At 45.9% G+C, this 12513-nt stretch overlaps 1 protein-coding gene across 1 annotated transcript in view; it reads left to right on the forward strand.

Moving 5' to 3' along the window:
• Positions 1–8005, forward strand: part of dync2h1 (dynein cytoplasmic 2 heavy chain 1) — a 93964-nt gene extending 85959 nt beyond the window's left edge. The window contains 4 exon segments of the mRNA XM_076976154.1: positions 4847–4956; positions 5130–5211; positions 6357–6473; positions 7568–8005. Of these exon segments, the coding sequence (XP_076832269.1) occupies positions 4847–4956; positions 5130–5211; positions 6357–6473; positions 7568–7726 (468 nt within the window). The 3' untranslated portion in view covers positions 7727–8005.
• The last annotated feature ends 4508 nt before the right edge of the window (positions 8006–12513 follow it).

Here is a 12513-nt window from a genome sequence, read left to right on the forward strand (position 1 = left end):
AGAGAGAGAGGGAGAGAGATGTGGAGAGGGAGAGACAGATGGGGAGAGGGAGAGAGAGACAAGTTGAGTATGGGATGATTGTGGTGGTTAGTGAGGGTCAGTGCTCCATTAAGCTGCTTTGGGTTCTTTTTGCACATTCAACCATGCTTTATCCTTCTGTGTGTGTGTGTGTGTGTGTGTGTGTGTGTGTGTGTGTGTGTGTGTGTGTGTGTGTGTGTGTGTGTGCCTGTTTATGATTGTGATTGTATGATTGTGTGTGTGCATGTGCTTGCACGCACGTGTGTGTGTGCATTCAGAGATCACATAATTCTACCGGGCTAACACTTTACCCTCATTTAGCCAATCAGACCACGACAAGCACACACTGCCAAGCTCCAACAGCCACTGGGAGAGCAGCCAAAGAGCTGCTGTGTGTGTGTGTGTGTGTGTGTGTGTGTGTGTGTGTGTGTGTGTGTGTGTGTGTGTGTGTGTGTGTGTGTGTGTGTGTGTGTGTGAGTGCGTGCGTGCATGCGTGCATGCAGGTACGCACATGATGTGCATGCGTGTGTGTATTTGTTTGTGTGTGTGTGTGCGTGTGTGTGTGTGTATTTGTGCGTGCGTGCGTGCGTGTGTGTGCGTATGTGTGTGTGTGTGTATTTGTGTGTGTGTGTGTGTGTGCGTGCATGTGTGCGTGCGTGCGTGCGTGCGTGCGTGCGTGCGTGTATGTGTGTGTGTGTGTGTGTGTGTGTGTGTGTGTGTGTGTGTGTGTGTGTGTGTGTGTGTGTGTGTGTGTGTGTGTGTGTGTGATCTCCACTGCAGACTCGAGAGCACTTGTCCTCATCTTAATGGAGTGTGTCCGTTCCACACAGCAGAAGCTTTTCATAATAATAAATAGTAATAAATAAACCATCAGGTTGAAAATCAAATCAAAGTTTCTCTGTGCTGAGGAAACATGAGCAGATAGCCACAGAAATAAATCAGTAAAGCGAGGCGTGAGCTGTCCTTGGGCTCCGTCACTGATACAGGGCGTCCCGTACTGACTCTGCAGCTCACACACGACCTGCATGACCCAGACTCTGGAATGAAGAAGGCAAAATGGTGAAACGTCTCTGGACTGCTCTCGTGTTTGTGTTGTAAATGCAAATATAATTCTTTTAAATGGTTTCTAGCGTAGGAAGAGTGGGGGAATGAAAGTATTGATTTCAGGAGCTGAAACATCCCAGCCACTCTGGCTTTATGAATGAATCAAATTAAGATTGCTTCCTGCTGCAGCCTGCCTGGTGATATTCAAGAGGAATGTATGTGTGTGTGTGTGTGTGTGTGTGTGTGTGTGTGTGTGTGTGTGTGTGTGTGTGTGTGTGTGTGTGTGTGTGTGTGTGTGTGTGTGTTGGATGTGTGTTTGGATGTGTGTGTGTGTGTTTGGATGTGTGTACTGACAATAATAGTCTTATACAGATATGGACAACAAACATGATATTCAAAAATTAAATACTGCTGTGAAATTGACATCACAACACAAACAGTAATATCATAAATAATCCAGTGCCAGTAAACAATGCACATGTTTGTATAGTAAACGTTCTAATTTATTACGCTTGAAACAGCATAGGATTTTCATGTTAGTGCAACTCAGTTGCACAATTATTATATATTAATATTGGTTAGCATTGAACATAATTAGCTTAATATTATTAGCCTACCACTTAATAACTAAAAAAATAAATTCACATCAAGGATTGTTTCAATTATGACCAGATACTAATCCAACAATACTGTATATGAAAATACTACCAGAAATGGAAAGTAGTGAACTTTCAAAACCAGATCATCATCATATGCTAATGTCAATACCAGATCACCATCATACGCTAATGTAAATTAGCATAAGATGTCATTGTATGCTAATGTTAATACCAGATCACTATTGTATGCTAATGTAATGCAAGATCGCTGTCATATGCTAATGTCAGCACCAGATCACCATCATATACTAACAAGCATATAACTAGTAATTGTAGTAGCTCTACTGGAGCTGTAGTGGAGCTGTAGTGGAGCTCTACTGGAGCTGTAGTGGAGCTGTAGTGGAGCTCTACTGGAGCTGTAGTGGAGCTGTAGTGGAGCTCTACTGGTGCTGTAGTGGAGCTATAGTGGAGCTCTACTGGAGCTGTAGTGGAGGCATAGTGGAGCTCTACTGGAGCTGTAGTGGAGCTTTACTGGAGCTATAGTGGAGCTGTAGTGGAGCCGTAGTGGAGCTCTACTGGAGCTGTAGTGGAGCTTTAGTGGAGCCATAGTGGAGCTCTACTGGAGCTGTAGTGGAGCTTTACTGGAGCTATAGTGGAGCTTTAGTGGAGCCATAGTGGAGCTCTACTGGAGCTGTAGTGGAGCTTTACTGGAGCTATAGTGGATCCATAATGGAGCTCTACTAGAGCTGTAGTGGAGCTTTAGTGGAGCCGTAGTGGAGCTCTACTGGAGCCATAGTGGAGCTCTAATGAAGCTGTAGTGTAGGCATAGTGGAGCTCTACTGGAGCCCTAGTGGAGCCGTAGTGGAGCCGTAGTGGAGCCGTAGTGAAGCTCTAGTGGAGCTGTAGTGGATCTGTTGTGGAGCTGTAGTGGAGCTCTAGTGGAGCCGTAGTGGAGCCGTAGTGTATCTGTTTTGGAGCCGTAGTGTATCTGTTGTGGAGTTGTAGTGGAGCTGTAGTGGAGCTATAGTGCCTGGTATGCTGCTCTCTGCTTCATTCATGCTCTACTCAGACTGGCATAGCTGTGTGATCAGCGTAGGGTTATGGTGAGGTCGCTTTCTCTGAAAGGGCCAGCGTATTTTTTTCTACAGATCTTTCTATATATTTCACTATAGAATTCTGCTGGCCATGATGATCTGATAAATACATGTAATCTGACATTGACAGCCAGTATGTACAGTAAATATACAATTTATGTGTACATATATGCAAGTGAAATAGTCAGGTTCTGTATCTTCTGTGCTTCAGAGTTCATATCGCTGTCTGACTTATCACTGTCTGACATATCACTGTCCAAATCTTGCAGTAATAATGAAATGTTTCTCACATTTGTGTTAGCTGTGCTGCAAATTGGTATACGGAGCGTTAATGCATATGGGCAGAAAAGCAACGCAGAACTCAAATACATGCTAATGTATTACACAGAGATCTTTGTCACATCGCTATCTAGAAGGCAAAGATTTTCAGATGTTTCTGTCAGAGTGCACTGGTGCACTGGCGGGTCCTTAAAAAGTCTTAAAATGTCTTAAATTTAGTTTTCCATATTCAAGGCCTAAAAATGTCTTAAAATGTCTGGAATTTTATGAGGGGAGGCATTAAATTATTATAAGTGTGTGTTGTTCAGTTGTTCTGGTGCGTTGTGAACTTTGCCGAATCTAGCGCTAATGCAGAAAATAACCGCTCCAGGGTCCTAGTGCTAGATTCCTAGCGTTGGAGTATACCAGACCTGGGCAAACAACGGCCCGTGGGCCACATCCGGCCCGTTGTGCGTCCCTGTCCGTCCCGCGAGAGGCCAATCATAAATTAAACAAATATCTATGTCGTGCGTGCAATACAACTGTGACGCTTTTATTTTGAAAGCGCTACGTTTGTGTTAATTCCGTGTGGACATACCTGCGTGTGTGTGTGAGCTGTGCGAGAAACACTGTAGGTGATCAGCGACAAGTTAAGGCTGAATTTATACTTTCGGGAGTGAACGTTGCACCTCGCGCGAACCTCCGCAAACGGTGGAAAATTTACGTAACGAATTTTAATAGTGCATTGTGTTTTAGGTTTGAAAAGTGCTGTAATTTAGGCTAAAGTACTTGAAAATGCTTGAAATTGTAACTGTATTTCGATTCACAACAATTTATTGTAATTGCGGTGGCGGAGGGACTCACGCGCTGTTGATTCGCAAGGTCGTGCACCTCTCGAATTTTGTAACTTCGCGCGCGCGCCGCGCTTCAGCGCAATGAACAGTCATGTTTGCAGGGTTCATACACCTTTATAAGGTGGAATTCAAGCACTTGTACGTCACTTTCAAGGTCCATTTCAATATTTCCCAGCATGTTAAGCTTAAATAAGTTAAATATTTATACATATATTCGAAATGATCCGAAATAATTCGCTTTTTTTAATTGTTGTTTATTTTCTTCACGTTCTCTCATGTTTCGTCCTGGAATTACAAGAGGCTCGTATTTGTTAACGTAATACAAGAAAACTGTTCATTCAGATGGTTATTTGTTGTGAAACGAAGTAGTTACAATTTCAAACATTTTCAAGTATTTAGCCTAAATTCCAACACTTTTCAAATCTGAAACAAAAAGCAACATTAAAATTGGTCAGGTAAATGTTCCTTCCCCTGTTTTTGAGGGGTGTTTCTTTATACCAACACACATCGTTTCGGAGAACACTGCACAGAATGTGATGCGGCAAGTATAAAGTTTGCGTGAGGTGGGCGGAGCCACTGTGATGACGTCATTATTGTTTGTGTGGCCCTCTGACACAATTCAGGTTTCTCATGTGGCCCCTTGTAAAAATTAATTGCCCACCCCTGGAGTATACGGCCTCAACAACGTCAACAATTTCTGTTCGCCAACCCCCCCCCCGTCAACGATTCTCGTTCGACACCCCCCCCCCCCCCCCCCACACGTCAACGATGTGGAACACACCTGCATTCCCAGTAATAGTATTATTTTTTCTTGTGAGAGGTATTAAAAAGGTCTTAAAAGTCATTGAATTTGAGATTTTAAAATGTGCAGATACCCTGCTGTATGCAAGTATTTCACTTTTTTCATGGTTTGTGTTTGTGTGTGTGTGTGTGTGTGTGTGTGTGTGTGTGTGTGTGTGTGTGTGTGTGTGTGTGTCAGGGCTGGGTAGAGAGAGTGGAGAGGAACACTCTCCTAAGCGACACTCTGGATCTGTCCGAACTCTTCCATCCAGACACATTCCTCAATGCCCTGAGACAGGAAACAGCCAGGTAAGGGTTGTGTGTGTGTGTGTGTGTGTGTGTGTGTGTGTGTGTGTGTGTGTGTGTGTGTGTGTGTGTGTGTGTGTGTGTGTGTGTGTGTGTGTGTGTGTGTGTGTGGGATTAGCAGCGTGTGCATGCAGGTTAATGGATGTCCACTCAGAGGCTTGTCTGGCTTTGTTTAGGTCTATGTGCTGCTCTATGGACAGCCTGAAGTTTACAGCATCATGGAGGAATGAAATAGCTGGTGCCAAACTACAAGTGAAGGTACACACACACATATAACACACACACACACATATACACATATAACACATACACATATAACACACACACACATATACACATATAACACACACACACATATACACATATAACACACACACACACACACACATATAACACACACACACATACACATATAACACACACACACATATACACATATAACACACACACACACACATATAACACACACACATACACATATACACATATAACACACACATATACACATATAACACACACAAACACACATATAACACACACACACACACACATATACACATATAACACACACATACACATATAACACACACACACACACACATTTTCAGGATTTTGTTTAAGAAATATATGTTGCAATATGGAAGAAATTGTCTGTTATCCTGTACCCTTAAGGTTCGTGCTGGATTAGGCTTAGAATACATAAGCCCACATCTTTCAATCAAATCAAATTGTTTTGCACAGAACAAAGAGAATTTTACTTGCCCCAAGGATTCAGATTCTGTTTTCCTCCCAGCAAGCCTCTTTGCACATTTCAAATAAACATTTTGAGGAAGAATTTGTCCCTGTGTATATTTCTATGCGGATACATGAAAGCCTCTCAGATATTGTCAACCCTCTGCTGTCTGAACATGCTGGCGGCTCCTCCACTTCTGAGAAGCAAAATCTGCAACTTTTCTAGCACAGAACTTTTGCCCTTGAGGCAGAACGGATTCACGTTTGCATGCCTGCTGGATGGAACCGTCCCAGCAAGAGTGAATTGCAGTGCGAATGGTGTCAGGGCAGAAATATGGGCTTCTTACGGGTGTTTACCCTCACGCAGGGTGCCCTGAGAGGCGTGTAAAAGGATCAGAGGTAAAGAGCAGGGGGAGAGAGAGAGAGAGAGTGTGTGTGTGTGTGTGTGTCTGTCATGCTGCAGCTGTGCCCTCAATCTGCCCCCGGCTCCACCCTGCCCTGTCTGCTGCCACGGAACAATCACACCCTGCTTTCTGTGTGTGTGTGTGTTGTACATACGTGTGTGTGTGTGTGTGTGTGTGTGTGTGTGTGTGTGTGTGTGTGTGTGTGTGTGTGTGCACATTCTTGTGTGTGCATACTAATGTGTGCGTGTGTGTGGGTGTGTGTGGCAGGTTGGAGGACTTCAGTTGGAGGGCTGTAGTTTTGACGGGAATCGTCTGAGTGAGAACCAGCATGACTCTCCCAGTGTGTGTTCTGTTCCTGCTTGCTACATGGCCTGGATCCCACAGGTACAGCTACACCCACACACAATCTGTCACACTCACACACATCCACACAGGAAAACAAAAACACACATCCTCATCCACCCACAACCCCGTCACACACACCCTCATCCACCCACAACCCCGTCACACACACCCTCATCCACCCACAACCCCATCACACACACCCTCATCCACCCACAACCCCATCACACACACCCTCATCCACCCACAACCCTGTCACACACACCCTCATCCACCCACAACCCCGTCAAACACACCCTCATCCACCCACAACCCCGTCACACACATCCTCATCCACCCACAACCCTGTCACACACACCCTCATCCACCCACAACCCCGTCAAACACACCCTCATCCACCCACAACCCCGTCACACACATCCTCATCCACCCACAACCCTGTCACACACACCCTCATCCACCCACAACCCCGTCTAACACACACCCTCATCCACCCACAACTCCGTCAAACACACCCTCATCCACCCACAACCCCGTCACACACCCTCATCCACCCACAACCCTGTCACACACACCCTCATCCACCCACAACCCCATCACACACACCCTCATCCACCCACAACCCCGTCACACACACCCTCATCCACCCACAACCCCGTCACACACACCCTCATCCACCCACAACCCCGTCACACACACCCTCATCCACCCACAACCCCGTCACACACACCCTCATCCACCCACAACCCCATCACACACACCCTCATCCACCCACAACCCCGTCACACACACCCTCATCCACTCACAACCCCGTCACACACACACCCTCATCCACCCACAACCCCATCACACACCCTCATCCACCCACAACCCCGTCACACACACCCTCATTCACCCACAACCCCGTCACACACCCTCATTCACCCACAACCCCGTCACACACACCCTCATCCACCCACAACCCCGTCACACACCCTCTCTGCTTGGGGAGAAGGAGAGGATCAGACCAGTATGAGAGCTGCTGTTGTAATGCTAAGTGCGTGTGCGTGTGTGTGTGTGTGTGTGTGTGTGTGTGTGTGTGTGTGTGTGTGTGTGTGTGTGTGTGTGTGTGTGTGTGTGTGTGTGTGTGTGTTCAGACTCTTCCAGGTAGTTATTCCCCAGAGGACTGTGTCTGGTTGCCACTGTACACGAGTGCTGAGAGGGTGTGTGTAGTCACACATGTACAGCTGCCCTGTGGAGGAAACCAGGACCAATGGATCCAGAGTGGAGCTGCTCTGTTCCTCAAACAACAGTAACACACACACACACACACACACACACACACACACACACACACACACACACACATGGAGCTCTATCCCTTTTACTATCTCTAGTACTGTTATATGTTCACTGTTGTACAAAATCTATATATCTATTGATATATTTTTTACAATTATTCCTATAAATTGTCACTTGTAATAGTAGTTGGTTGATGTACATTAGCCGTGGCTGTGAGAGTGTAAAGACTTGCATTCTTTTGTGAACTACAGTGCATTCATCAAATAAACCTTCAGCTCAGTCAAAGCAAAGCATATTGCGAGTGTTTGTGTGAGTGTGTGATAAAGGTCTGGGTTTTACAGGGGTTCAGGACAAACTGTATTTAAACATTTATTCTGAGAGTTTAGTACACAGGGTGTTTTAAGCACTGTTTTTTATATTTGGTTTGATGTCCTAATAAAATAAGTTAATAATGCTAATACTACAGAAATTGAGATGATGTAATTCTGTTTATTTTATATAGCACCTTTTGTGCATAAGTCACTCACTCATCAGGAACGCCTCACGCCCGTTACACAAAGAGTTCAAGGAATCAGGACGAATAAAGCCAGTTAAACGTAGGCCTCCGTATAAAATCTGAACTGTTTAAAAGGTCAGGAGAGGAGTGAGAGGTGGAGTCCTCCTGCAGGAGGCCTGGAGGGTGGAGGTAGGCCAGCAGCCCAAGGGACCGGCATCCGCCCTCTCCATGACAACAGTCTCCCACATCAAAGAGAGCCCTCTGTCCGACAGTAACACTAATCTTTACTAAACACCAGCTCTCCATCAGGACCAGGCTGAAATGAAAGCACCACGATCTACTAACCGACACTTCTAGTGTTGTAATTGATGCAGATACAATGGCGCAGAATTAAAACAAAGACAGTTGAGCCAGCAAGATCTTCCCCTGCCCCACGGTCACACGGGACACTGGCATGGGGCCTGGACGCAGGGGACGTCCCGCACCCGCAGGACCGGGTCCAGACGCACGCACTGAGACGTGCAGGTGGACCTGTGCTTTCTCCCGCCACGTCAAGCACCGTCAGACTCTTAATCTCAGCAGCCCTAATGATACCGTTAGTTGCGCTGTTGGACGTGGTCACAGGAGTAAGAGCCCTTGAGCTGAATTGAATTGAATTGGAGGGGTTGTCCAGAGAGAGAGACAGGAGAGACACAGACTCTTCCGTCGTGTCGCTCTGTCTCCCTTGGCTGAGGTAATTGGACCTTGGCACTGGGACGCACCACCCTGCGTCCCGGACGCGTTCGAGCTGACGTGCATATGGGTGTGTGCATGTCTGAGTGCTTCTAATTTGTGTGAGTGTATTGAAGCATTTTGCTTCCTGAGCTGATTGAGGACCTCTGTCCAAAACGCTCTTTTCTGTAGAAACCTTGTAAACTTCATTACAATTTTGACAACCTGTACATCTTTAACTACAGTTCTCTGCAGTTACCCTCTGAAATTGTCTTCTGGTGTTTAAAATGCACTCTAGGTTAGGGATAATATTGCGGCGTAGCACACGAGGTGTTCCTGAGAAACAGGGCGTTTCTGAGATCCTTCAAAAGCAGTGTGGTGGTCCTGCTGATGAAGGACCTCCGTCTCCAACGTCCTGTGGCTCTGGAAACCTGCTGTACTACACTACATTTGTTCCTTTACATGTTTCCCTATAACACCGTGTAGTTCTATATAATGTAGCGTATTCGTTATATGTATCGTGTGGTGTGTGTTCCTATGTCTGTGCTTGTCTCAGCATGTTTTCTGATGGCTGCGTTCTCACTGTGTGTAAATCTGACTACATGTTGGTAATAGTTCTGTGGGTCAGTGTTTTGTGCTGCAGAGGGGGGGATTACATATGACAGACCAGTTCAGTTAACAGGATCAGAGGAGAAGGGCAGCAAACAACCCTGTGTGTGTGTGTGTGTGTGTGTGTGTGTGTGTGTGTGTGTGTGTGTGTGTGTGTGTGTGTGTGTGTGTGTGTGTGTGTGTGTGTGTGTGTGTGTGTGTGTGTGTGTGTGTGTGTGTGTGTGTGTGTGTGTGTGTGTGTGTGTGTGTGTGTGTGTGTGTGTGAGTGAGTGTGTGTGAGTGTGTGTGAGTGTGTGTGTGTGTGTGTGTGTGTGTGTGTGTGTGTGTGTGTGAGTGTGTGTGAGTGTGAGTGAGTGTGAGTGTGTGTGAGTGTGTGTGTGTGTGTGTGTGTGTGTGTGTGTGTGTGTGTGTGTGTGTGCGTGAGTGCGTGCGTGCGTGCGTGCGTGTGTTACCTTCACTATAATCATGAAGCTCCGTCCTTTGTGCCATCTCAGTAAAAGCCTTTTAGAAACACGGGACCAGTGTAACAAATATGAACTGACTCAGGTGTAGGATCTGTCTCTCTCTCATCTACAGGGACATGTGTAGGATCTGTCTCTCTCTCATCTACAGGGACATGTGTAGGATCTGTCTCTCTCTCATCTACAGGGACATGTGTAGGATCTGTCTCTCTCTCATCTACAGGGACATGTGTAGGATCTGTCTGTCTCTCATCTACAGGGACATGTGTAGGATCTGTGTCTCTCTCATCTACAGGGACATGTGTAGGATCTGTCTCTCTCTCATCTACAGGGACATGTGTAGGATCTGTCTGTCTCTCATCTACAGGGACATGTGTAGGATCTGTCTCTCTCTCATCTACAGGGACATGTGTAGGATCTGTCTCTCTCTCTCATCTACAGGGACATGTGTAGGATCTGTGTCTCTCTCATCTACAGGGACATGTGTAGGATCTGTCTCTCATCTACAGGGACATGTGTAGGATCTGTCTGTCTCTCTCATCTACAGGGACATGTTTAGGATCTGTCTGTCTCTCTCATCTACAGGGACATGTGTAGGATCTGTCTCTCTCTCTCATCTACAGGGACATGTGTAGGATCTGTCTCTCATCTACAGGGACATGTGTAGGATCTGTCTCTCTCTCATCTACAGGGACATGTGTAGGATCTGTGTCTCTCTCATCTACAGGGACATGTGTAGGATCTGTCTCTCTCTCATCTATGGGGACATGTGTAGGATCTGTGTCTCTCTCATCTATGGGGACATGTGTAGGATCTGTGTCTCTCTCATCTACAGGGACATGTGTAGGATCTGTCTGTCTCTCTCATCTACAGGGACATGTGTAGGATCTGTCTCTCTCTCTCATCTACAGGGACATGTGTAGGATCTGTCTGTCTCTCATCTACAGGGACATGTGTAGGATCTGTCTCTCTCATCTACAGGGACATGTGTAGGATCTGTCTGTCTCTCTCATCTACAGGGACATGTGTAGGATCTGTCTGTCTCACTCATCTACAGGGACATGTGTAGGATCTGTCTGTCTCTCTCATCTACAGGGACATGTGTAGGATCTGTCTCTCTCATCTACAGGGACATGTGTAGGATCTGTCTCTCATCTACAGGGACATGTGTAGGATCTGTCTGTCTCTCTCATCTACAGGGACATGTGTAGGATCTGTCTGTCTCTCTCATCTACAGGGACATGTGTAGGATCTGTCTCTCTCTCTCATCTACAGGGACATGTGTAGGATCTGTCTCTCTCTCTCATCTACAGGGACATGTATAGGATCTGTCTCTCATCTACAGGGACATGTGTAGGATCTGTCTCTCTCATCCACAGGGACATGTGTAGGATCTGTCTCACCTGACCAGAGTCAGGTGTATGGTCTGTCTCTCTCTCTCCACAGAGTGAGGTGTATGGTCTCTCTCTCTGTCTCTCTCTTCAGAGTCAGGTGTATGGTCTGTCTGTCTCTCTCTCTTCACAGAGTCAGGTGTATGGTCTGTCTGTCTCTCTTCACAGAGTCAGGTGTATGGTCTGCAGGGAAAAGTCAAATATAGGAAGACTCTGTAAACAGTGTGCGTGCCTACACACAAACACCTCACTGAGAGAATATTCTAGAGTAGTTCACACACACCCACAGGCTCACTCTCAGGGTGTGTGTGTGTGTGTATGTGTGTTTTGTGTGTGTTAGCTTAGAAAAGTCTCTTCTTTAATGAACCAAAAAAGGATAGATGATCTAATGTTGTTTGTGAAGATTTTATTCTTCTTCTCCTCCCTCCCTATCTCCCCCCCCCTCTCTCTCCCTCTCTCTTTCTGCCCCCCCCCGTCATTGTCTCTAATTCTGACCACACTGCCCTATGTTACTGCTGAGCTACTGAGAACATCACCACGGTAACGCTAGCCTTGATTGGCAGCCATGTCCTGTGCCCCTCTTGCATGCAAACAATGCAACACATGCACCTTTGCATTTTTAAAATATCCACTGTGTGTGTGTGTGTGTGTGTGTGTGTGTGTGTGTGTGTGTGTGTGTGTGTGTGTTCCTGTGCTCCTTAGATGATGTGGTTCATGTTTGAATAATGTATGTCAGAGGAATGAATGTGTCTCAGATGCTGAGCCTAGCGTTCTTCAGAACTGACAACCTCTCCCTACCTACCTAAGCACGCTCTCTCTCTCCCTCTCTCTCTCTCTGTCTCATCTTTTTCAGATTCTTCTTAACAACGCTGTCTTGGCATGAATGTTACAAGTGACACTGTTGCCAAACTAATTAACTTAATTGAACACAAACAGAAGAATAAAATGATGAATTAGTAATTTTCCTATCCTAGACTGTTACGCTTCTGAATATTCCAGTTCAGATGAGAACATGAAAGACTATAAGACCCTGACTCCATATGTACCGGGTGATTAATGATATATGGGCTATGGGGAAGTCCTTTGAGATGCAGAATATTTTTTTAAATGTTATAAAATCAGAACCACGTGCT

Source organism: Brachyhypopomus gauderio, chromosome 16 (assembly GCF_052324685.1).
Source record: "Brachyhypopomus gauderio isolate BG-103 chromosome 16, BGAUD_0.2, whole genome shotgun sequence".
Lineage (NCBI taxonomy): Eukaryota > Metazoa > Chordata > Actinopteri > Gymnotiformes > Hypopomidae > Brachyhypopomus > Brachyhypopomus gauderio.